The sequence below is a fragment of the Dromaius novaehollandiae genome, chromosome 8, assembly GCF_036370855.1.
Source record: "Dromaius novaehollandiae isolate bDroNov1 chromosome 8, bDroNov1.hap1, whole genome shotgun sequence".
NCBI classification, from domain to species: domain Eukaryota; kingdom Metazoa; phylum Chordata; class Aves; order Casuariiformes; family Dromaiidae; genus Dromaius; species Dromaius novaehollandiae.
The window spans coordinates 35331236-35358418 of NC_088105.1; the positions used below are offsets into that span (position 1 = coordinate 35331236).

Genomic DNA, 27183 nt, shown 5'->3' on the forward strand with positions numbered 1-27183 from the left:
TGCTACAACTCCTAATTAATCCCAGCTGTCACTGACTTCATATGCACTTTAGCTAAAAAGCTAACCTCAAGCTTCAAGCAACTTCTGTTTCTCTGAAAATTAACACACTCCCACCAGACTGCAATTGGAACAATTTACATTGTTTACAATACATTTACAAGATATTTTTCAACTCACAGCACCATTTTGAAAAAAACAGGCAGACAGTTTACACTTATGTACTTAAACTTTATTTCTTCATAATTACAGGCTATTGTTAGAATTTTTAAACAAAAGGGAAGTCTATAAATAGAGGCTAACCCCACCTGAACAAGTTAAAAAAAAAGTTAAAACTTCATAAGTAATGCCATTTAGCTCACAGCAGTGGTTTATTGGTAGTCTGAGTAAAAGTATTATAGTCAGAGTCAGTAACATGAAATGTAACATCAAACGACTCAAAACTTTAAATTCCATAAAGGAAAGGAAGAATATATATATAATATATACATATAATATTGTGTTGGTCCACTGAGTATACATTTTTAACAAAAGATAAGAAACTATGTAATCCAGTTAAGCATACAATTTGCAAGATTAGTGTATACTCATTACAAAGATGTATAGATAAGTTATAATACTTGCAAAAGTTTTGTTACTTTTTAGAGCAGCTGTTTAAATGCTCATTTCCCAGTGCAAAAGAAAACTGTCCAAGTCAAGTTACCCATTTTCCTGAAAAACTGAGAACTACTCTCAGGCTCTTGCAGCAGCAGCATTGGTAGGTAACTGGAAGAGATTAAATACATGAAAGCGTGGCCCAGTTCTTCCCAAATACATGAAAGCGTGGCCCAGTTCTTCCCTACTCCTCACCCCCCTTAGATTTGGGTCTTGAAACTTTTCAATTTCCTCAGCAGAAATATCACAATTTCAAAGTGCAAGGAAAAAGAGATCCTCAGTGTTTATGCTGCTGCCATCCAAATGTTCTTAAACAGGGCAAAAGATGATCCTTTTTGGAGCTGCTGTAATGAAACCGATTCTCCAGACTGGAGTTCTCTTAAAATGAACAATAAGTTACTTTCATTAAGTTACTTTCATTAACATTCTATCAATCCTACTTTGACTCAGTGACCATAAAGAAATCATCATTCAGTTTTTAAGGTGCAACTATCAATTGGCATTCAATAAATTACACAAACAGAAAAAAAAAACCTGTTGCAAAAAAATTAGACTACATGTTTTCTTTCTATTCTCAACCCTATTTCAGATTCAACTTACTAACGTGCCAGTTCAGCTGCATATTTCACAGGCAAGAGTGGCTCAAATAGCAGTGGGGCCTCGCAATTTGACAGTCATCTTGCCAACAGCAAATGCGCAGGAATCTTCAATTTAGTTGCTTTATAAAACAGAATATCTGACTGTCTTAAAACCCTATGACCATGCAAGAAAAGCAGAGAAGGTTTCAGTAAGGTACAGTCTTTCCCATTTAGACTGCACAAAGATTATTATTTCAAGTCCAACAGTAGAACCTTCATTAATGAGAAAAATATATATGCATACATATAAAATAAAGCACTCTACAACTCTGGCATTACTAAAATCTCCTTAGAAGTACAAAAGGTTTTAAATAACTGCAATTGCTTGATGGGAGTGTCAGCCATGGCAGAATAATTGCTATTTGTCACTTTTTGCTCAATTACCAGCTGCTGACTGATTACAGTCAAACAACAGTCTCACTACCTGCATTTTAAACTGACTTACTTACAGGTGGGAAATGCACTTGATTTTGCTGAAAACTTGAGAGAATTTGAATGCTAAAATAAGCAGTTATTCAAACAATAAAAATTAGCAAAGAATTGAATTTAGCAGAAACATTCACACATCTTTAAAAGATATTCAATAAGAATAAGCTACCTAGCATTCTTATTAGACAGTTCAAAATCCAAACAGAAATCAAGGTGTTTTCAGTTAACATCTCTTGTTCTAACTAAAAATCTGCCAAATATACCTAGGAGGAAACAATGCCATAGAAGAGCAATCCAAATACAAAAACATGGCTACGCAGGTTTCATCTTCCGTACTGTGCTATTTTCACCAACATTCTTTCTGAAGGAACTTGATTGGGACAATGTTTTCTTGTCTTTGAGTTTCAGGATTTGCAGTTACAAATGCTTACGAAAATCTTTTCATGCATGATTAGAATGACAATCAGTGATTCTAAAGATGATCTGCAGTCTCTCTTTCTGTGAAACAGAAAGATACTTTGGTGTGCTTGGCTTGCAGCATAGAAATAGCACAGGCAAGAAGCTCAAGAGTATACATACTAGAGCAGTATGATACTAGTTGTTTGATAAAGTTAATGAAATTTAGGGAAATTACAATTCAGCATAGAAGAAAAGTATGCAACCACTTTCAGAAGTTTAAAACCTTTCATATTTTCCTGTATATACGTAACTTCTGATTAACATTTAAATAGGTTAAGTATTCAGGAAAAGAGACAAAACAGTTGACATAAGACGCAATCTTACTCTAAACTTCATGCTTCTGATATTTCAGATTTACTAAGTGCAATAGCCAGTTCCAAGTCTTCTTGCTCTTGCTGTTTTAATCTTGCAAGTCTTTCTTTCTCTTCTCTCTCACTTTCCCTCTTAGCCCATTCAATCATGTCTTCCTCAGTAGAATACTGCAGTTTTAAAAGATAAAATAATCAGATTAATAACAGTGACAAGTAATCTTGTCCAAGTCCTTGATTTGAGGGACAATAACAGTTTTTCAGGCTATTAAATGATTAGCTTAGTTAAACTATAAAGAATGGCACTTAAGCCATCCTAATCCTAGTTTATTATTGAATATGCTATGTTCCAAAATTCAGTATTAAATTTCCAAAAATTTTACTGAAGTGTTGGGATTTAAATTCAACTATGTTAGATTAAAAAGCAGTTTATATAAGAAAATGTGACTAAATGAGGAACTATATTGCAAAGCACACCCATATCTGACTTTGTGGCACATCTTGATTTACCCTGCTGTCACTATGGATGATTTTTCCAAGTGATAGTGACTGCAAAAGTTAGTTGTAGAATGTCTGTTTAATTGAACAGCTGAAAAAATGCTTCTGTCAAGAAGCAGCATAATAACCAAGTAACTGTGCAGGTAGAAACCTAGAAGTAATATAGAGATACGTCAATGTGATACAAGAGGAAAAGAGAAAGAATAGATTTTTTTGCCTATGCATGCTTTTACACACGCGCACACACACGCACAAAATGTGAATTGAATTGCTTTGATATAATGATTATAAGCAACAGAGTTAGGAAGTCATCTTAAAATACAAAAAGTTATGCTAAATTTTGTTTTTATTCAACATGCAGAAAAGGTAGGTGAAGCCTATGTCTTCATGAATGTCCCAATGTATAGTCTGAAATGGCTATCATAATACTCTCCAGCTAGTTTCTCCTTTGAACTACTTCTTTCAAACTTAAACTTTATGGAATAAAAGTAGAGAAACTTGATTTTTTTCCCCCACAGCTTAGTAAGTATTCTCAGCAACTAAAGCTGGAGAAAAATACTTTTTCCTTCACAGAGGATAATGAAAGTTTTTGCTTTCTCCTCTGCATTTCACATTCTCTTGAGAGCTCCATACTGTCTTTCTCAGTCCCTCTATCTAGTAAAAGTGATCAATAAGAGCATTTCAGGAAATGTCATGCTACAACACACATCAACCTGTGCAAATCAATTTTGAGAGCCTGGCAATCCTCAGTTTACTTCAATCAAGCACACAGTTTATTAGGACTAAAAATAATAAAAGCATCTGATCAAGCTACTGTAAATGCAAATTGCATTTACCAGATACCAAGCTTGAAAGTGAAGTGATGCCTTCCAAAATTCCTATTTGCAAAAACACAAAAGGAAAAACGTACACAGGCATGCACAAACCTTCAGATCTGCTTGTATCGCTTGGACACGACAACTTCTATGAAATGGATTCTGGTTATAAAGAGATACCTGCTACTTTCTGTATCACATTCAAGTCTGGAATTTACTAGCCATTCAAAACTCAGTGAATTATATTTTGTTAACATAAATGGTTATGAGGCTGTTTATGAATATTTCAGTACATTGAAATTATGATCAAACAGTTCAGTGACAGCTAAATTAAAAAATAACATCTTTCATTTTACTTTTAATTGGATAATTAGCAGTGTGTGCTATAGGTAAATAATTTATATCTGCTGCATATTCCAATAAAATGGATAATCCTTAGAACATAAGATATTTAAAGTGTATTATTTTCTAAAAGCTAGGAGGCCTCCATTAAAAAAAACCCTCAAAAAAGCAATGCAACTTAAACATTAACTGTAACATTTTGCAGTATTTCATTTTAGGACAGCCTCAGCTGCAAACTAAATGTAAATACTATTTTAATTGGAAGTTCTCTCTCTTTTGTACATGGGATATGTTTTGATATTTTAAATTAAAACTGAATACTTCAGTGCGAACAATTCAAAGCTGTCATTATACTGAAACAAATGCAAGAAACATTTACTCACAGTACTGAAGTTTGCAAAATTGTTGGGGTCAGCCTCTTTACTGATGCTGGTGGGAGCAAATGGATCACAGAATAGATCTGCTTCTTGTTCTTTGGGAATGTCTGGGGTGGGGAAAGGCTGAAATGGATCGGTCGATTTAAAGGAATCTGAAGAGTCTATTTGATTGATAGGTCTTTTCCCTTAGATTAAAATAATTTAAAATGAATTTAAGATAGCAGGTAATAACATGCCAAAAATAGAAAAAAAAAGCTACTTGGAAAACATCCTTTTCTGGTAAACTAGCACTGACTTCAGAGGAGGGGTTGCTAATTTAAAAAGGAGGGTATAGCCCCTAGTTTCTTAAAGTATAATCATATAAAAAGGAACACGCATATGTTAATGTGCGGATATAACAGTATTTTGGGAAGAGAATTTCTAGAAGTCTTAAGCCCCTGTTCTATCAGCACAGTAATTTTTCTTATGCTCATCGATTATCCATGATAATTCCCCTGAGGTTCTTTTATTATTTATTTGGATTAAATTAGCAAAATTTGAGTCAGTGAAAAAGAGGCATTTCTAAGTCTTCATAACACCATTGAAAATCTCCTCTGACTATGCTAACACCTGCAACAACTTCTCTATTTTTTTTGGGGGGGGGGGGGGAAAGAGGGGTATGGTAAGCAAGCTTAACTAATTTGTTAATCCTTGCCTAAATAGTGGCAGATATAACACAGAATCAGACACAAGCCCCCACTTATCTTGTTCTTTTTTTCCTAGCTTAACCAGCCAGCTTTCAACACCTTTGAGGACACTAACTCAATCCTTCCAAAAATAGCTGAGCTGAACTTCATCCCACCATTCTCTCCATATGTTATTACTTACAAAAAAAGGGTTTCATTTCAGTTTCTTGAATTTGACTACAGGATTTTGTGTATTCTGCAAGTGGTTTAATACTTACAGTGGTCGTATTTTAAAACTTGCTTCTGTTGTCATTTTAGACTAAAACAGGAGAATTGAACCAGTATCTACTTATTATTTTGGATATCACTGTCGCAGGTTAGAGAAAAAAGAAGTTCTTTCATAGAGCCAAAGGGATTCTAATGCAGCAATGACTTAGAGACTTCTAGGAATACCCCCAGGGAATATATAATTTAGTTAGAGGCTTCCCAGATCATCTTCCCAGGATAGCCCTCCCCCACTGGCGATGTGCTACTACTGACTAATAATGCATGCCTTCCAATTTCTTGAATAATGCAGGAGCAGGAGCTTCAAATGATGTCCAGGGAAATTTATTTCTACAGGGAAAGGATTAATAACCATAGGAATCTGAAGTATACAATCTCCAAAGCCCCCTCCACCCCCCAAATGGGGGGTGGGTGGTGCTTGTCACTATCTGTCTTCTGGGCACCTTCCAGTACAGTCAAGACTTAGTAAGATTTCAGGGCATTTCTTTGAAAAAGCATTTACTTGTTTTGAGTCAGACCAAATGAGTCATTAAAAACAAATACACTTAAACATGTAATTTTTTGATTTCCATTAGGAAAACAATTTAATATTTTAGTTTTCAAAGTAGTCCACTAACTGTATATATACAGTTACATAAAATTTATAGCATAACACAAAAAAGAGCTTCCTACACTGCATCAGTGGAAAAATATAATCATTCAAATCCATGCAACATCCTTATATTCATAATCATTATCAAGATAACCACAGTATCATTTTTAATATGTGCAAATAAACAGACTGTTTTTTTTTCCTAGTCATCTATGGATAAGGATGCTGTTCTGCCACTAGAAGCTTGCATTCTAAAAGGGGATTTCTACCCCTCCTCAGAGCCACTCCCATACCATGAAGTCAGAAATCCCAATTTTTTTTTTTTTTTTTTTAGGACCTCCATAAAAAGAAACACCTTACCAAACAAACAAGTTATCATCACTTCTCATGTCAGCCATTTTAATGTTAACTGTAATGTAAGAGTATTAACTGATTGCTTGCAAGGCACAAATAAGAGATGAGTCTCTGCAAGGCATGAAATAAGAGCTCAATTTCCACGAGTCAATATTTGAAATTAAGCAGCTGCATTTAAATCTTCATCTGTTATGTTCCCCACACTTTTGGGAAAAAATATGAATAGATAATTTTAAGTTTTTATGCTATAGTTTTCAAAAAAAAACACCTCAAGATTCTTCCATATAATATTATAGAAAAAACTGATGCAGTAGAGTTTCTAAAGAAAATGAAATGAAGGCTGGAAACTTAAAAAGGAATATTAGTAATATATTTTCAAATCTACTAATAAATATTTGCAAATTAAGAAGCTGTTCTAACTACATAGGCTTGTTGCAACCACTAGAATATGTATATGCTTGATAATCATGGCCTTTTCTGGAAGACAGTATTTCATGCCATGGAACAGACTAGAGGATTCAGCTACCATCAAACAAAAAACAGAGTAGAGGAAACGGGGTATTTATTACCATTACATAGGCAAGGTTTAGTACTATGGACCTCTGGGCAAGGCCACCTAGAAAAAGTTAATTAAAAAAATCTGAGACAGGCATGTTAACAGAATTTAATTCATTTTTCTCCAGCCACATAAAAACCTAAATAGTTTTAATATTTCTTCAGAGATAGAGACAGCATTAAAGAACAGAGGCTTTGCAAGGAATAAAACACGCTGACTCCTCACTTTAAGCATAATTTACTATAAGATTTACAACATACCACATTAGTAACCTTTCAGTTTGTAGCCATGCTATGTTCTTGTAGCTATTTGTAATGACTCTTCTTCTATTTTCTAAATTTTCTCTCTCTTCCAAAAGCAAGCTATACTAAAATGCTACACCAAATTTAGCTTCAAAGAAGCCATCACCAGTACAGAAACAGACTTGTTTTACACCCTGTTCATTCATTCTAAATTCAGTACATCTCACCATCCCCTCATAATTACTGTCCAACTGCCAATATTAAAGAGAAGGTAATTCTTAACAACATCTCAGGATCAGCTCTTACCAGGTGGCGGTGGACATGGCCTTGTGGGAGTTCCTGTTTTAGGCGGCAATGCAGGAGGGACATCCTCATTTTTGGCTGGTGAGTCCTCAAATAAGTTTTTAGTTACGATCACATTGTTGACAGAACCTGATGTGGAAGAGCTAAAGGGATCCTCGTTGTTGGCCTTCAACAAAGAAAACAGCAGTGTTTGCATTTTCAGTGCAATTCTGCTAACACCTTCCCTTCTTTTCAATAATGTAATATTTATGTAGGGGGGAAAAAAATGTTTGGACTAAGAAAAAACACATCCTCCCCCTCCTTTTCTGTAAAAAAAAGGACATATGTTCCACCTATTCCAGGAGATACTAAAAATGAACATTAATGAAAATCATTTAAAAAACCTTGAATGATTAGTGTGAACAGCAGTAAAAAGTTGAGTGCAGTTATGCAAGCAAAAGTGACACTTTGCCAGTGCACTTATAGCAAATTCTGAAAATAAGATAACATTTTAATATAGAAAAAGATAAAGGCACAAAAAAAGACTGCATTATTCAAAGTGGAATTGCATGGCATTTTTTTATAAAAAGCTCTTTTTCAAGAAACTCAGCAATTACAAAAACCTTTATAAGAGGCAAAGTTGTAACAGTAAAACTGTTGGAAAAGAGAATAGGCTAGACTGTTAATGTCTTGTCACTGCAGAGTTTTATGCATTTTCCATGAGTGGCAGTAGTTTCATATTACCTTTGACAACATGCTGAAGTCAGCAAAGCTGCTTCCAAAGGATTCATTTCCAAACAGAGATGCAAAGGGGTCTGTAGCTAAATGGAAGCAAATAAAGTAAACAGAATTGGACTAAAAAAGTTAAATGGCACTGAATGATATAGCTTGAAAAATACCACAAACAGGTGTTACATTTTGCAACACAGACTAATTCAAGTGAAATATTTAATAAGGTGGGCACTTTTATTAAGTAGCTTTTACTTATAAAAACTATAAATGCCAACTACTGATTTAAAACAATAATTCCTCTAAACAGAGAGAAATTCTAAAGTGATACTGATACTTCAGTTTCTTACATAAAAGTTAAAAAATAAATTACACCAAAAGCATCCAATAACCATACATCTGTATGTTTTGCCAATATGTGTGCATATATGCCTGTATATATAAATATATACATATATATGTAAATATATATTTATGTATATATGCACACATACATACACACACACGATTTTATACATACACAGGAAGAGGAGCCCTGTTTTGACAGTAGGCCCATTCATGTGGAATAAAATACCTTACTTCATATCATTAGCTCAGAATTTGTAATTCAACAGTACCCTTTCATTCTTATGTGCAAAATGGGTAAAAACTGCTATTCTACTGTAAAGCAAGAAGTGCAGTCTTTGCACATATTTAATGTGTCTCTAGAAAACTATTTTTTTAATGCAGTTAAACTGAGCAGGTTTACAATATGAAATCACATCTGGATGCATGTTTTGGATAACCACTCGTCAGGCTAACTTGGGAGGATAGTTGACAATGTGCTCATTTCAGCAACTATTAACTAAAAGATGTCAGATTCCTCTCCAAAACATCTTTAACCATCAGTTGTGAGAGAATCACAGCAAAGCAAAATATCAAAACTTTTAATACCTAAAAGCCCTGATCAAGTAGTTATTCTATCCTAGATCTCCTCTCATGTAATACAAAGCTATCTGCTACGTTACTTAAAGTAACATGAAATCTCTAAAACCAGCCCTAATGGAAGCAGTACAAACCATTCAAATTGTCCAAACTCTTAGGTCAAGATATTTTACTACTTTCAGGTAGGGCAAGGAACGTATTTACAGAATCAGTCTCCAGTGAAAAGCGCTATGGATAATGGCACAGTTTTATTTCGTAAAACCAAAAAACACCCCCCACAAATCTATGCCCTTATGTTGTCTGAATTTTCCTGTCAAGGAAAATCAATCCCTAAAATGCTCCTATTGTGAATTCACAGTGAAAAGACTAAAGACATAAAAATAATCAAAAGCAAATAAAAACAAAACCCGAAACATTTGATGTGTACAGTCTCTTTACCTAGATCGTTTGATGTAGTAACAGTTGTTCCACCAGGAGCAAAAGGGTCATTTTTCTTCAGTATTTCTGTCTAAAACAAAAAATTCCTTTGGAGAAAAATTTGTTTTTCAGCTTAAAACATTCCTCATTCTAAGAATACAATCCTGATTTATTTCAATGTAACAGTTTCTAAAGCCAAATACTAATCTTATGCTAATATGTTTAGTACGAGTGGCTAAAAAAGGTCAAGTTAAATATACCATGTTCTTCATCGTATATGTGAACAGAATCAAAGATTTTATGACAAAAGATCATGCTTTTTTCCCCCCCCATCAAACATGGAAATACAACCAAGAACTCATGATTCACATTCCTGTACAATAAGGGAGTAAGCAATGTTTTCCTCTCAAAAAGAATATGAATTGTGACATACAGTCCTCTGCTCTGGACTCCAGAGACTATAATTCATAAAGCTATAAATCATGACTACACAAAGATAGAAAACACTTTACAATGGTAAAAATCATCAATTTATCTCCCACCTAAGCTCTATAAGAAGACAGTCCTGTTCTCCTGTCAGGTTCAGGAGGCTTATTTCAATACTATGTACTCCTGGAAGGAGTTTGCGTTGCATGGCCTCAAGAACAGAGTACTCCTACAGTTAAACAGCTTACAAAATAATTCAAGTACGTGATACCTTTCCAAGCTTACTTAGTTTTATAGTGAAGTAGTTTTCTAAAATACGTAACTGAAACAAATTTGAAACTCAGAATCTTATGTACCACTTCTAATATCAATTACACTCACACCTCTGAGCAAGCTTAATGCTCTCATGATCATTCCAAGTATCTTCCAACTACTTCTTTAAAAATCAATACAAGTTCAGGGATACCTGCCACTTTACTAAAATTTCAGTTTTGGAAGTAGCTTTTATCAGTGCTAGTAAGTCTGCTAACAGAAACTCCTCCTCAGAATTATGATTTCAAAGGACAGGAAAAAAGGTAACTACTAATCCAAGATGCAAGAATATCTAATACCCATTTTGGTCTCAGATTTCTACAATCAGAGCCATCTTCATAAAAATCAAACTACAAGCTATCAGTAGACAAAGGCATAGTAAAGCATTCAGGATGAAAGTGTAACACAACTCCAGTTCAGAAATGCAGACCTCAAGAATCACAACTGCTGCAGACCACGTAACCCACACCACAGCTTCAGCCAATTTATTTACTCTTCTATACTTCCCTTATCAGACCATAATATTAACAAGAATTGGTTGTACTAGAAAATGGTAATTTGGAAAGGGATAGTCTGTTGAATAAATACTGAAGATTGTAGAAAACTCCTTTTTAAGGCTGCAGGTGTAGGCTGCAGTGTGGAGGACGACCTAGAGATTTGCCTAACATGGACATCACAGAGAAGGACAACACAACACTAGAGAACACATTAGGTGAAATGAGCTTTTGTGGCTTTGTGTCCAGCCACCTAACTTGTCTCCTAATCATTCATGTGCATTTTTTTTTAACATATGTGCATACACACACATATATGCGAAGCACTTGAGAGGAGACGGCAAAAGAATGGAAACAAACCTCTGAGATGAAGAATTTCAGCTTATTTTAAGTGTTCATCTATCAGCCCAGAACACTACCTTGTCTTCATCAGATTCTACCCTAGTTCTAAGGTTTCATGTCCAGCTCTATCTTATTATACATTGAAGACTGATCAATAATTGCTCAGTTATAGCATGAGCAGCTAAAAGTGGCACCAAAATACACTTGGAAGAGGTATTCTCTGTACATCTACTCAGGAAGCATCTAGACATTATGATTAGGCTTCAGTGACTCTTATTAAAGAAGATAATAAATCCAAAACAACATACACATCCAGGATAAGCCGACTTTTCAGACAGGACCTCCCCCCCATCAGATTTCAAATAAAATACATAACATATTAATTGATTTGACAAGTTTTAGAGGCCAAATCAAGTGTCTCAACATAATCTGCTAAGATGAATCTTGGGTTTCGTTCAGTGATTAGTAAATTCTGCCAGCTACCAGTAGGGTTGTTCACTACATTCAAACATCCTAATTTGAAGTGCAGTGAAGCTCCACACTGAAGCATTTAAAAGTGTTTTTATTTTGATTTCATTTGTGACTATTTCTAGAAAGTAGGACAGAAAAATAGACAAGACAGGAACAGGAAGCTAGAGGTACCTGTTATCTGTACAGTTTCTGAGTATCAGTATTTCAAAGCATGACCAAATGCACAACATAGAAGGAATTAAGAGGTGTGCTATCAAACTTACTGTGAGACTACTGCTGTTGCCTGCAGTGCTAAATGGATCAGTGCCTGAAGTCACAAAGGGATCAGTGGAGGATTGTTTGAAAAAACAGTCAGCTGCAAAAGGATCTGAACCTTTGAAAGGATCACCACCAAAAGGATCTAAAGAAGTAAACATCTCATTAATATTTCTGCTAGCTTTATTTAGCTTAATATCTTAAAAATAAAACACTTTATATTGCTTATTTCATACTGCAGAAAGGTGACACAGTTAGGACCAAGCATCTTTGAAGTATGAGGTTCACCTGCAAGTAGCTCGTATTCTATGATTCGAAACACTGGACAAGCCAACATTTTCTGCACATCATGGAAATTCTGGATAGCCAGAGTGGTTCAGTTCTGGAACCATCTGAACACACAGGGTCTTTATACATTCCTCCCTTAAAAATGCACCATTTTACAGAAGCTAATGTTTTTTCAGAATTCTCCTACCCTCCTCTCCTCAATTCCCCAAACACGGCTGATGTTTTCTTATTTCACACTTGGTACACAATGTTATTTTGCTATGGCCCTCTTACAGTTCATTTTGCTTTTCCCAGTTGTAAGGTCATCCAGGACCAAGAAAATAATGCAGTGATATTGCCTACATAGCCAGGCTAAATTGAGACTTTTCACCTTTTTAAATATTTAGTGCTAGAGAGGGTTGCTAAATTGAGAGCCTTTAAAGAGTACAGTCCTACTTATTTGCATACAAAATAGTCAGCAAGAGTTTGGGGCCTTCTGTTCACCACTTTCAGACATACTTAAATCGCAGTCCAGGATACTTCCAACAGCAAAAGAGAAGTCCACAGAGAGTGTGCTTCTCTGGAGAGGTTTAATACAAACAGCCAATTGCTGCTACTATTTATCCATCCTAAGGCAATTTTCAGATTATTTCCTCTTTTTTCACACTGAAAGTGGTGACACTCTTTTCCCATATACTCTTCTACTGTGAATCATCTACAAAACCAGACATATTAAAAGTTAAAAAGTTACTTACCATTTTTCCCAAAAGGGTCATCTTTGAAGGGATCACCTGTTTAAAAAAAAAAAAAAAAAAAAAGCGCACCCTGTAGCTTTTTTTAAACCATAAAACATATACTGAGGTGAAGTCTCTTAGGATACAAACTCATTTCTACAACTAGAATTTAGCAACTCTCACTCAGAGGAGTAGCTTCACTAATTTCAGGAGAACTACAAGAGCTGGTGTTAGACAAAACAAATGTTCATCAAGTAGCTTATTACACTGAAGTGCACACTAAAGCAGCCACTTCAAAGATGCACCTGTGTAGCTCTCATTAGTAAACACGCACACTGTGCAGTATTAACCACCACATTAACCCAAGCTAACCACCGACAGAAGCTTAGTCCCAGATCTGATAATTCTCGCAGGCACCATGGATGGCAGCTCCTACTTTTAGGTGTTCATTTCTGTACTGGCAACATTGTCCCAGTTGTGTCAGTCATACTCCCTAATGCCACGTGGACATGTTAACTCGTAGCTATTGGCACCTAACCCTGAACATACAGGGCACATAAAGCCCAAAGACTGACTACTAACAGAAATACCTTTCTCCTCAGAAAGAAAGGCTGTGTCATTGGCTGTAAGCAGGACCACATCAGTATAAGCACATAACCAAATACAATCTGCATGGAGGCATTCAAGCTAAAAGTGTTTTAAATTACAGTTTAATTTACTTATTTAAATAAACCTGCACACTGACACACATTCAGAAGCCAAGTCATCCTAAGTGAATTTAGCTTATTTTCCTTCTGAAGAAATCTGAGCTAAACTGATTAGACCATCTTGATTCTGAAAGTATGTCAAGGCATATTAATGTGGCTTAAAACATCTGCTCTAGCAGTTAGTCCACATTAACTCCTCCTCTCCCACACTCCAAGTGTCTCCATGCAGACCACTCCTTCCAACATAAAATCAGAGCAACAGCATTCGTAAGTGTTGAGTTCTTAAAATAAAGCACAGCACTTGCACAAGATGAACAGATGGTGCAGTTCCACATACCTTTTTCCGAGTGCCAAACTCACCGTAAATAGGCCACAGCCATTCATTCTCAACCACCCACACCCTCCCCACATCACAGCTCACTGAACCCTCAGTTGAGCTGTTTGTGATCTGTGCAGTAAATTAGATGACTGACATGAAATGCATCACAAGTATGCCTGCACCTTTGATATCAAATGCAACCTCAGGGGTGCGCTGGGGGAATACTCAGGAAGCGCAGTGTGGGAAAACTGTCATGTGGGAAAACTGCAGAGCTCACAGCTAATAAGGAAGTGCAGATGAAGGAAGCAGAAAACACCCTGGGACCCTCATTTCTGGTTTCGTGAGGCTATTGGTTCCACACTCCTGCCACTCAAACACCTTCACATTTACTCTAAAAAGACCAGTTCCAAGGTGTAGATTAGTCTGACATATGTATGTTCAGACAAAACACCTTTCTGCAAATCCATACTTAGAAAAGTTTACTTACTGCCAACAAAAGGGTCAGATTGGAAGAAGTCTAAGCTGGCTTCAGAAACCAGATCAGGTAATGGATGAGATTCAGCATTGAATGGATCTTCCTGGGTAATGTGAAAGCAGTAAGAGAGAAAAATGAAATTTTTAAAGATGCAGAGGAGGGAACACACGTATCTCATATCTTTATTTTTAGCTTTAAGAAACTACTAAATGTTAATAAAAAAACAACTGGAATTCTACATAATTCATCAATGGGCAGCCAAAATACTTCTCAACAGCAATCTGCTATGTGAGATAAAGTGTTTTCATGACATCATGCTTCTATGAAAAACAGTAAGAAAATGATCATTTGATTTACATGATGGTCATAGACTAGCACAGAAGTAACAGACAAGATGTAAACCTGGAACAATTTAACAATGATTTTTAGTTTAAGTTTTCCCTCCATCAAATCTAAATAAACTCACTATTTTTGTAACAGCTGCAGCTGGGGTCTCTTTCTCTTCTTCCACAACAGCTTCTATTGTTTCAGGACTGTTTCTTATCTACATAAGGATAAAAGCAATTCTGCATATATTAAAAAACAAAAAAACCCACTATCTGCTATGTATGCCATTCTTTATACCAAAGAGTTAAAAATAATACTAAAGGATATTCTACCTCAAGAAATTCATAATTATTATAGAACATACTGAAACATTCCATGAACCCTGTGAAAGTCAATTAAAAAAAAAAAAAAAAAAAATCAAGAGTCTACTTGGACATAAGGAGGGACATTCATTAAGCAGGAATGATTTTCCGTATTATTTGTCATTCTGTTCCTGTTGCATCAACTGGAGACAGCTGCTCTCCTTAACATCAAATACACTGTTAAACTTAAAACAATTTTATGCATTTGTTTCCAAAGCAAGAGGCCCTGTTACCACTTTCCATCCAAGTGAAATTTGCCTCCTCTCCTGATAATCAACTTTCAGATCAATGCAATATAGTTCCTCAGAGTAACACCACTTGTGCAAGTGTTTAAAAACAAAACAATCAGTCTTGATCCACTTTTAACATATTCCAACTTCACAGTTGCATTACATCATGATCAAGCAGGCAAAACACTTTACTCACTGGAGACGCATTGTTTATTTGTTCATCTTCTGCTAAACTTTCCCTTTCAGCATTCTCATTAAGGTTAGCAGTTTCACTGCTGCTGTTGCTAAGACTAGAATGATCCGCAGTTCCATTAACGAGTATATTATGCGGCTGGGAGTGCCAACTAAATTGGTTATTTTCCAACTCTTTCAGCTCAAGAAGTTTTGTTTGCACCTGTAAACAGAAATAAATGTATACTTATTAGTATGGCAGCACACAGAAGCTAACATATGACCTTCTCCTCTCAAATGTAAAGAGAAAGGTATAAATATGAAATTATTATTTTCCAAAACAAAATGACAACAAAACTGTGTTCCTTCAAATCAAAGGATAAATTTGAGAGATGAGCACAAGTCTGTCTTAAAAGAGATTTAATGTGGTTGAAGGACAGCCCTGAGAACCTTCTTACTGCCAAGGAAACAGACCATCATCAATGACATCAAAACCTGTTCCTTTGTTTCCACTCAAATTCATAAGGAGAGTTGCAAAACTTTTCTTCCCGGTTTTTACAATTATGGGATTACAATAGCTTTAAACTCTGTAAATTAAAAAGGCTGCCTTATCAGAATGCTTGTCTTCCCAGAAGGAAAATTGTAACTTCATTATCTTCTCCCACATAATTTTTCTACAAAGTCCACAGTTTATTTTCCTAAGCAGACAGCTACATCCACACATTCTTACTTCACCAACACACCTAAACAGGGCCTCGCAGCAAATATTTACACTTACAACCATGTGGCGAGTTATGAAGGAACTACTGAATTTTGCAGACAATGCAGAAGAGGGAACATGGGTCAGAGGAAGAGGTGTCTAAATCACTGATTTTTAAGTCAGTCGCCTAGAGGCTGAGAACCTAAATCCCCTTAAAACTAACTAAATAAAAGGGGTTTTCATTGCTTTGCCCATATCACACAGAAATCAAGTAGCAGAAAACACCTGGTATCTTTCAAATGCACTGACCTCAGATCAACCATTAGATAATCCTGCCTAAAGCACCAAAGTACCTACTGTCAAGCCTATTTGTGAGCCGAGAGCAGTAAAACCAAGAGTAACAATGTAAAACTCATCCAAAAAGCTAAAAAAGGTTTTTGGTACAGACAAGTATAACCAATCACTTATAATACCTGCCTCAAATCTGTTCATCTCAAGTACTTCTTGCTAATATGCAGAAATATTGAAACAGCACGATTTTCTCTACCTCTGATGAAAAAAATGGAAAATCCATTTGTTTGCTTCTCAGTCTCTACATCTCAAAGTAGATTTTTTAAATTATGAATATGTTTAAATCTTTTCAACAGGAAAAAATAGTGTTCTCGCATGAACAAAGAAGTTTTAAGAAAAAACTTTGTTAGCAAATTACCATGAAGTCTGTGAAATGACTGACCCAAAAATCAACCATTTCTAGGGTTCAAAATCAATAGAATGACATGAAGAGAAAAAAAAATTGATAATGAAAATGAAGACTCTGGCTAATATATTAGAAGACAGCTGGCAAGTCAGAGCAAGAAAAAGAAGCAGTGAGGAAAGGGTGTGCAAGCTAATGCATCACTTACTGCATATAGGAGCAAAAATGTTCCTTTAACATGACAGCAGACACTTCAAAGTACAGTTCTGTGCATAAAACCCAGTGCAGTCATCTCTCTGCTTCTAAGTATCTAGTCTCCATCCAATTTACTTTTACATTCAGCTTACTTTCTTCATTCAACAATGCTCAAATAAAACGTTATTAGGAATTTTTACATTGAAATCACATCAACTAAAGGAATGGCAGAGAGTATGCCCCAGGCCATGGCTGGGGAAACAAAGCTTAGATAACTACTGGACATAGTGAATTTAAACCAGTGTTATCCATTTCTCATTTGTTACGTAAAGACAAATTAAGTATAATGAATTAATCCCTTTTTATTATCAAAACTTGAAGAAATATAACAAAGTACCATCCCATGACTTGAGTCAGCCTCTAAAAATCTTAACAACTATTAGCACAAAACACATTTGTGAAAGCAACTGAAAGACAGGAGCAAACAACATTAAAGAAAAGGTAATACTTCTCCTTAAAAATGAACATACACATCCCTCCCCAGACACATGAAAGGTCAACTAAAATGTTTGTTTTTCAGATTGCCTTACTGAATTGATTTCCTGTTGTGAATCCTGCAGATGTTGCTGAAGAGGTCCCAGCTGTGCTTTTCCAGACTCTATGCAATGCTCAAGCTCTGCAGTTTCTTGCTGCAGGCGACTCAGCTCCTCTTGAGCTTTGGTTAGTTCATCTTCATATGCCGAAATCTTTGATTCCTGGCTTGTTATTTCACCCTTCAGCACGGCAATCTGAAGCATGAGCAAGTATTTCAAAGCCAAATCTCAAAAAATACACAACACATTCAGCAAAAACTATTATTTATGACCATAAAAGGCAAAGAAAAATAACCAAAGAAAACAAAAACCTCACAGCTAACATGGACATTGTAGATCATACCTGAACAAAAGGTCGATTCCCTATTGGCATCAACATGGATACTTCTAATATTGGAAATGTCATTTTATACCACAAGGAAATATTGTAGGTTTTTTTTTTTTTTTTTTTTTTTGGGGGGGGGGGGGGGTCTATATGACCCTAAGATGATTTTGGGGGGAAAACTGACAGAAAAATCAATCTCACAAGTGCTCCTAATTACATCTATAGTTTGCACATAACCTTATGGTTCTCACTATATTATTGGCACACCAATACTAAATTAGGAAGTCACTGAAATGAGTGACTTTCTCTGCTGGTCATGAAATTCACGATATATTCTTTAAATTTTTTTCCTCTTTCCTCAACTGTAAGACACTGCAAGACTACTTGCCTCAAACTGAGGCATTTACTTTGCCACGGGTCTGAGCCACTCGGTCTTACCAAATGGGCCTCCTCTGCACACTTCTGCCTGATATCATTAAGTTGCTCTTCCAACTTAGCCTTCTGCTCATCAAGATCGTTAAGGATTTCCTGTGCTTCCTGTTTCTGAGCTTGCAGCTTTTGCAGATTACTGCTCTCCCGTTTCACTTCATCTTGTAGATCCTGTAATAAAACAGATTTGCTCTGGGTTTGGTGTTTTTTCCTCTCCCTCTTTAGACCACTAAACTCTAGTAATTCTGTGGTATAAATTGCAGTACCAATACCTCAGATTTCAACAGAGTAAGAACATATGTTTCAAAGACTAAAATTTAAAACACATCAGAAAAGCAAATATTTTAAGGTTTGTATTCTGAGACATAAATACACGGGCTATTTGCTTTTTCTTTATTAAGAAGAATCTCACTGGAATATTGAAGATTATACAAAGAGATTAAATGTTTCACCCATAAAGAGGGCCAGGTTTCCATTTTAAATTTAGAAATCTTCATTGTTCATGCTGCTATATCATCTTTCTCCTATGTTTTAGCAATATGTTAACATACTAATTTACTGAGTTCCTTGATAATAATAGAAATCTTTTACTGTGCTCCTTTCCCCCACAAAATACGTATCCAAAGATACAAACTTACTGTAGCAGAATAGAAAAAAATAAAATGTGTACATGATCACCCCAAATTGCACCCCTTTCAACAGCCTCTCTGCCTCTGATTTTGTGCAAGTTATCCAAGAACTTATTTTCAAGGAACAGTACTGGAAAGAAATTCACATTCCATCCATGAAAATATGACATCTTTTAACTCATGAAACAGTGACAATTAGGTATCATGTATTTTAAGTACATAAGTGGCATCATATGGCAATCAGTTCACTGCTGAGCAACAGCAATGGTTATACTTTAACAAACTGCAGAGATAACACTAGGAAAAAAAAAGAGACAAGAATTCAAGAAGAGGAAAGTACAGTCAAGAGGAAGAGATAATACAGGCAGATCAAAAAGGCTGATACGAAAGGAGAAGCATTAGATGAAAAGAGAAGGTTGCAGCCTTTCAGGAAAATATGATAATTGAAGGAAGAATCATGAGTTTAAAAGAGAGAGAGAGAGAGAGAAAAAAAACAGAATAGAGATTAAAGAAAATTTAGAAGAAAAGAAATCCTAAGGAGGATAAGAAAACCAGCTGAAGTGAATTTTTGATTACATACAAACACTCTGCTGTTCTAAGCTAGAGATGTCTTGCCCTTTTTAATTATTCGTTTTGGTGAATGAGATAGTTTATCCACGTGTGTTGACACCTCCAGACAATCAGCAGGACAAAAATACCAAATATTGTCAAATTTTGTACAAGACAAACAGATAGGCACACACTGCCGCAGTCAGGCACTAGGCAAATGGGGAACCTCAAGACAACTGACAACTGGGACAAAACATCTAAAGAAACATTATATCTTTTAATACTTAAGGTCTTCAAATCAAAAGTAGAGGCTTTTATGAAAAAATCCAAAAACAAATTATAAGGTTCAGTAAAGAAATAAGTAGTTAAAATTATGTGACTGACGTTGTACAGTAGTCAGACTAAATGAGCTGCTGATTATTTCTAATCTATGAAAAAGCAACACACACACCAGCTTTGACAGCAGCCAGTGGCCTGGCTAATTGGGAGACTGTCTTGGTAAATTTGTCTTTTAAATCACTGAGAAATGAGTTATCAGCTGACACCCAACATAAGCATCAGGGTGAAAAAGTAACAGCTTAAAGAAATTTTACAGTCTCCTTTTTTCTAGAAGAAGCAAGCACTTACATACACACAAGCTAAATATAGATCACCCCAGACTTGCTACATCCTCCTTGAATCCTAATGTCTGTCCTAGGCACAGCAGTTGGGTCACTGACTCAATCTGACAGCTCCCAGAAAAGAAATTCATGTTCACATGGCTGCCCCAGCAGTAATAACAGGTCAGAGTAGATATAGTATACACAGAATTAGAGGTAATGCCCAAAGATATATCTTCATAAAATAAACAAGACTCTAATTAAACTTTGATTTCAAACAACACCCTCTGCACAGGAAAAATGCATCTTACCACTCAAGCACTCAATGAGATCCCATATTCAGCAATTAATATATTTGAGATGGTACAAAAAGTAGTGTTTTTATGGTAATAAAGATCTTCATATTAGATTTACAATCCTGATAAATCTCCATGCTAATGTAGTATAGGACAAGGAAATCTCTAGAGATCTGTGTTTCCACATAAGGACAGACAATGGATTTAATAGCTTACCAGACTGTTCTTGATGATATGATTCAAGTGCTAAGAGCCTTCAAATTGGAAGGAGCACAGACAAGTCAAACTTAACCAACTTTCTTACTTAACCACCAATGGCTTTGGTGCACTGCAACAAACAAAGAATAGGGAAAACCCAGTGCAGAGATGCACACTCAGGGCATAAGCCTGTTTTTAAGGAAACTGAGGCCAATACGGAGACTAAAAGACTAGAAAGGAAGACCAGAAGCATTCTGGGCTCCTTGAAAGAAGACTTAATCCTGAAATACCTTTCAGAGAGGAGAACAGCCCTGAAACAGGATCTCCTATGCAGATATAGTCTTCCATAGTTCTGAACATATATTATGTTCTGTTTACTAATCATACGCATTTGCTCTAAACATCTCTTTACAAAAGTTCTAATGTCCCACTGAAGGGCAAAACATAGACCTTCTGACTTGGTATCAGTGAAATTATGCGAACCATGCCGTAGTTGTTGGGAATTCCAGGAATACTCATTTCTGAGTCTTGGCAGCTAGACTGATAAGCCATACACATGCACGTGAGGTGCCAGATGGACAATGAGAACCTCATGGCTGGGGCCGGGAGGCCTCTGCTTGCGGCAGTGGCTAGCTGCTAAGGAGCACTGTGCTCCAACACCTGCATCTAGCAAAGCAGCTTGGTAAATGAAAGAAGCTGAGTGAGGGAAATGAGAGAAAAAGGGGACAGTCAGGTAAAGGCACTTACAGATTTTACTTGATGTTATGTTCAAAAACTAACATTTTAGTAATACATTAACTCTGTAAAACCCAAAGTTCTCTACTTTGAAAGAACATTTCATATCCAAGATTATTACTCCAGCATTTGAGAGAATGCTGATCCAATCACAGAACAAGCTAGGGAAATGGTACCTTAGAAGCTCCCCAATTTTTGTTTCCGTATGCTTAACTTTATAAAAGAAAAAAAACCCCAGCACTTGATCATTGCTACTAAAGCATTGATATTTTACTAAAACCACTGGTATGCCATGTTTTCCCTGCAACTCTGCATTTGCTCTTTATTTACATAGTAAATAAAATATTATTTTATACAGAAAAAAATTATTTTTCCTCTCATAGAATTGGTTCAACTCATCACAAGTTGTGGATATTTGTGAGGTTATAATTAGCGTCCATGGAAGTAATCCCGGCATCACAAACCCTGGAGAAAGACGCCACTAAATTAGCCTTATCAGAGGTGGTGGATTAGAACATGGTGGCTTCGTACACCATCTTTAAAAATGCCACTATTAGAAAAGAACAGAAGACAAAAGGACGATGTAAAGATATTCCTAGTCTGTTACCAACATTTTCTGAAGTTCTAGAAAGTTTCACCAAACAGATCCTCCAACATTAAGGAGTAAGGAGGAGATAAAAGGCCACCAACTCAAATAAATGTTGCAGCCATATCCCATTTGATGCTGAAGGTTTGTCATTTTTTCCGATAAGCCAGTAACAGACTGTCCCTTCTCTGCAGACTGACAGAACTCGACATTTAACAAGGGACAAATCGCTTGTGTGATCACTAAGAGGTTAAGGGCGTATGACAATTGCTTCCACTGCGCTGGGTACAATGGTTTCATTGATTCCGTGATGCAGCTGACTATCAAACACTAGATGACAAACACACAGAGATCACACTAACACTGTAACGTTTTAGGCCTTCTAAAGCAGGAATTAGATCTAAGGCTTTTGATTTAGCTTTACACACCTCTTGTGAAAAAGATGCCAGAGAACAACCTTCACATGAAAACACATACAGATTCCAGAGCAGACTAACAGAATTATCGTGTACACACATCAAACAAGAATAGCAGTAAGACTTTTTAATAGCGTGAAAAGGTAATCTGCATGGTGGGGAGAGGAATGATCACTGCAGGCATGGACAGAAATCACAGACATGGGCAACTTCTGTATGCATTTCTTCAGTTGCTGTAGCTGGCTGCCATTGTGACTAACAGGCCAGCATTAGATTATCTTCCGAAAGGTCACACTATTAATTATCATCCAGGCTTGAAAGATATTAAATAGCCAAGCACAAAATTCACAACAGTGGTAACACATAGGCTTTTTTTTCCCTGACCCAAAGTAAAATGCAGCAACCTTCCATTATTTACTCTTAACTAAATAATTCATTTTCCACTGCTATTCTTAAAATAAGTCTAGACGATCACATATCACACTAAAGGGTTTTTTTTCCTTAATGCAGCAACACCAGCTGCTTTTGCAGCTTATCATTTAACTGAAATACTGCTTTGCAGCATTTAATTCAGGGCTAGTCTGTTAGCACCCTAAACACTGATGTTTACTACCTAATTTTTAATTCATTTGAAATACTCAGGAAATTCAAATCTTCTAATATTCTGGAAAGTTCAATATCATCCTTTTAATTAAAAATAAAATAAATCCTGTTTTTGAATTCACTTACTTCAGGCAAAATTAACTTGAGGTAAAATCATTCTCCCAAGCTGGCAATTACTGTGACTTAAACAGTCCCATGTACAAGTCCATTTAATTCAACCACTTGGAGTTTATTAATTTGCAGTATTAGTGTCTTCTTCAGTTTTAAATATACATTACATACATTTGCTTTGATTTAGGACTCCATACAGGCTACACATCTTAAGAGTTCACGTATTTATAAAAATAAACATCCCCACCAACACACATTCATATAAAAAATACACTTCAAAGAATATCCTTTTTCTTAGCCATCACTAAATAAGTGATGTGATCTTAAGATTCAGTAATCCCACTGCCATTAAAGCACCACATGGTTCAAAATCAGATAGCTGAGCAACAATTCTGTGTCTTATTTACCTGGACCTCACTTGTCCTCTGTTTGATGGCATCTTCTTTCTCCTTCAGGTCTTGCTCTACATTATTCTTTTCCCTAGAAGACCAGCAAACAATGCAAGAATACTTAAGAACGTCAGCTACAGCAGGTACAGTTATCCAGCTTCCTAAACCTGTATCTCTCTTTAAATACATAGTGAAACATTAAACACAGAAAAGATGTAGGGGATTTCTGCTTCCCAAATTATTTACAAGACAGAAGCCTACATAAGTGTTCTGCATTAAAAAAAATGTCTTTTCACCCAACTGCACTTCAGTGATAAGAATGGCTCAAAAATGGAAGGGGGCGGGAGGGAGAAATCAATGAAATACCGTCTTCAGTGATCTCACTGTTGCTATGGAGCACTTGCCTAATGAAAACTGCTGGGAAAAGTGGGAGGGATTGCATCAGATTCTGTCTATTAACCCCTGCAAACACAGTAATTCCTGTGCTGACAGCAGCTAGAAAACATTTCCAGGAGGCCAACCTAGCTGATTAATTAACCTTGCCTATCAGATTTTAGATATATTTGTGGGTAAGCTCAGTCAGAAGAGACATTAGATGGCCACAATCAGTATGTGCTTAGACTCCATACATAGTTATTTGCTATGTCATGTCAAGTCTGTCCCTACAGATGTTTATTCAAGCTTAAAAGTGATTACTGCTGACAGGGGAATTATCACCAATAAATTCTTGACAGTCTAAGATAACAATAGCTTTAAGAAAGAAAAAAACCCATACAACTTAGAAATGTCTCTGTTAATTAAAAAAAAATTGTTTCTCTGGACAGTATACACATTTTTCCTTTCACAGGTGCAGAAAAGCACTAGGCTCTACAGTTATAACAGTAGCTTTTTTATCAGTCAATTATTCTCTATGCAGATGCTTACTTTTATTTAAAAAGTCATTATTAAATTAATGCACATATTAAAAGTTAACATTTGTGCTATGATGGTAAACCTAACTTATTTAACTGAAATACCATAGTGAAAAGCTGTCAAATGATATTACTAAAAGATCATTAAAATTAAGGCAATTTTGTATTTTAATAGTCAAAGCATAGTAATAGATACAAAACTATTAAATGAAGTTAATTTTATTATTTACCCTTATCTAATAAGAAATAGACCATTTCTGTCCCCAAAGTCAAGCGGGCCTGCTCTACGAAAGTTCTCTTTATTTTGCTAAACTGTATACAAAGGTAACATTAAAAAATATATATATCCTGGTGTCACTGTCCTTAAACGAACATTTGTTCTGAAGAATAATTACTGTGTATTTTATTCTGCCCTTGTTTATTCTAGTATCTGATTAAAGAGTGTCTTGCAGCGTGCCCAAAAGACCAGTATTCGCTGTGTAATTTTACTTGGATATTTAAAATGTTGCAATAGGGAGCTGAAGCAAGTTCTGTTGATTTTGTCTTCCTTAACTTTCCATTAACAAAGGGTCTCAATCCCAGCAAAGCACTCTGACGGATCTAAATACAAGTCAGGTTGAAAAATACCTTTAAGCCCTCAGACACATGCACAGAAAATATTCAGGCATATTATTCCTGATAAAAGATAGAATAATTGACTTGTACTAGGTAAACGAATACTTGTTTTGTTTTTCCAGCTAAGGTATGAAAACTGAAAGGAAACAAATACAAGCAGGCACGTGTGACTTCATATACAGCTCTTCTACAGTACTGTCACTGATGTGCCTAAGAGAGTATCAGAGGTGAAGTCCACTTCCCTGTTATTTCAGCAGACGTCGGGTACCAAAGCCTTGGAACCTGGACATAAGTAAGCAAATAGCAGGCTCCCATACCCACCCTCCCATTTTGGCCACAAAGGCCAAAATGCAAACAAGCAATTAACTGGAAAGATTGAGTGAAAGAATTATAGTCAGACAAAACAAGAAAACTCCAAGCAGTGGTCTTGGGCAAAGGAAAGCAAGTTGAAGGTATACAGTCTGCAGTTATCTGCTCCCCCCACCAAACAGTAATGCACCTTTGTTTCAAAAAAGACAACACTGAGACCTACTTAATTCACTAATTCTTCTGAATGCCTCCGTTTCTTTTACAAACTATCTGGTATACCCCTGTAGGAATGCTCAGCAACTGAAAAAACCAAAAACAAGCAACAAATCATTGATTTATTGGATATGACAGACTTCCTGGCTCAAAAAGCCCCATACGATACCAGCACTCAAAGAAAAAAAAATAAAGACAAGACAAACAACTTCTGGCCTTGCCAACAAAGGACATTTGTAACCAACTTCAATCAATTTATGAAGACAATACAGTTTCCCTACATATTTTAATAGGAATCAGGTCAGGAGAACCTCATACCAAATAAATTAAAAGCGATTACTTAAAGTTTCTCCAGCATAGATATTTCATGATTTATAAGCAAATAATCACAGTAAATCCAGAAATTTTATACTAATTTGTGAATGGAGTATAATCATTTGTGAATGGGAGTCAGTGTATTGCAAACATTTGCTATAGCTTACAATTGAAGGGTCTCAAGTCCACTGATGCATTCGAGCCAAACATGAAACAACTCTGTCCACGCTTATTCATTGCCAACACTCAGAACCATATTAGCTACAAAAGCTAAAAAAATTCATAGTTCTTTTCTATAATAAATGACCGATGACTGGAGACAGGGCTGGTATCATCATCTACACTCACAGCTGCCCAACATTCTTACTTTCACATACTTCTGTAAGTCTGGAAATTCATACTGCAGTACTTCAGTTTCACAATGTCAGAAGGAAAGGTCTAGGTTTGCCTAGTTTCTCCTCCCTTTCTTTCCTTCCCACCATTTTTTTCAGCCACAACAGCTCAGTTACTTCCAAGACAGAGGTTAGAAGAAAGCATCTAGCATACATTAAAATTCTTATCACTGCTTTGCTAAGAAGCTGTAGATCCCTGAACTTTGAAAAAAAGATCTGATGTCAGTGCCTAGCAAGGAGAGGTTGCTGTTTTGCTGGGGACACTCTGCCATTTCCTTACTTTTGAGAGACTGACTTAGCTTTACAGTCCTTTTAAACTGGCTTGTACTTAAGTCAGTATAACTGACCAACATGTCCAACATACATGCAGGACAGCAGCTCTGGAGAGATGTCTGAAATTAGGCTCAACTACTTACATGCTTAGAGAAGTGTGGTATTGTTCAAGCTGAAGAATTCCAACTCATTAGTGGGTCATAGCTAGCTCTGAATGCACAAAAGCAAAGCATGGTTGCTGGGGAACAAAAAGAGGTTTTATGGCCCAAATGGAATATTAAGAACATCTGGTCTAGCCTCCCACAATACTGATCAAAAAAGAGCTTCACAGATAGCTTTCTAAAAATATACTGCAACTGAAACAGAATTTAGAAGCCTTCTGAAGAAAGCAGCAGTGCTGACAGGCTCAAAATGATGCGGATTCCACAACACCCCTAGGCAAATCACTGTGGAATTGTCATCACTAGTAAGTGTTATTTTATTCCTCATTTGATTCTCAAGATTCTTCTTCCTGATATTATGTTTTTTATTGAATCAGATTCAAAAACTATTGGCTATCAGACATATTTCCACCCTGTAAACTGGTAAGCCACTAACACATCATCAAGTTTTTTGCTCAGTCCCCCAGAACCATGTTTTCCAGACACTATCAT

At 36.0% G+C, this 27183-nt stretch overlaps 1 protein-coding gene across 3 annotated transcripts in view; it reads right to left on the reverse strand.

Moving 5' to 3' along the window:
- Positions 1-207: 207 nt before the first annotated feature.
- Positions 208-27183, reverse strand: part of EPS15 (epidermal growth factor receptor pathway substrate 15) — a 54480-nt gene continuing 27504 nt past the window's right edge. For 2 of the 3 annotated variants that reach the window (XM_064516195.1, XM_026105597.2), the window contains exons 13-25: positions 23521-23593; positions 18401-18562; positions 17635-17832; positions 15481-15678; positions 14832-14909; positions 14378-14468; positions 12886-12921; positions 11872-12008; positions 9585-9654; positions 8238-8314; positions 7518-7680; positions 4524-4702; positions 208-2656 (exon numbers count right to left, since the gene is read on the reverse strand). In XM_064516195.1, coding sequence (XP_064372265.1) covers positions 2510-2656; positions 4524-4702; positions 7518-7680; positions 8238-8314; positions 9585-9654; positions 11872-12008; positions 12886-12921; positions 14378-14468; positions 14832-14909; positions 15481-15678; positions 17635-17832; positions 18401-18562; positions 23521-23593 — 1609 coding nt within the window. In that variant the 3' untranslated portion in view covers positions 208-2509. The remainder of the gene's footprint in view (positions 2657-4523; positions 4703-7517; positions 7681-8237; positions 8315-9584; positions 9655-11871; positions 12009-12885; positions 12922-14377; positions 14469-14831; positions 14910-15480; positions 15679-17634; positions 17833-18400; positions 18563-23520; positions 23594-27183) is intronic. The other variant, XM_064516196.1, reaches the window with a different exon arrangement.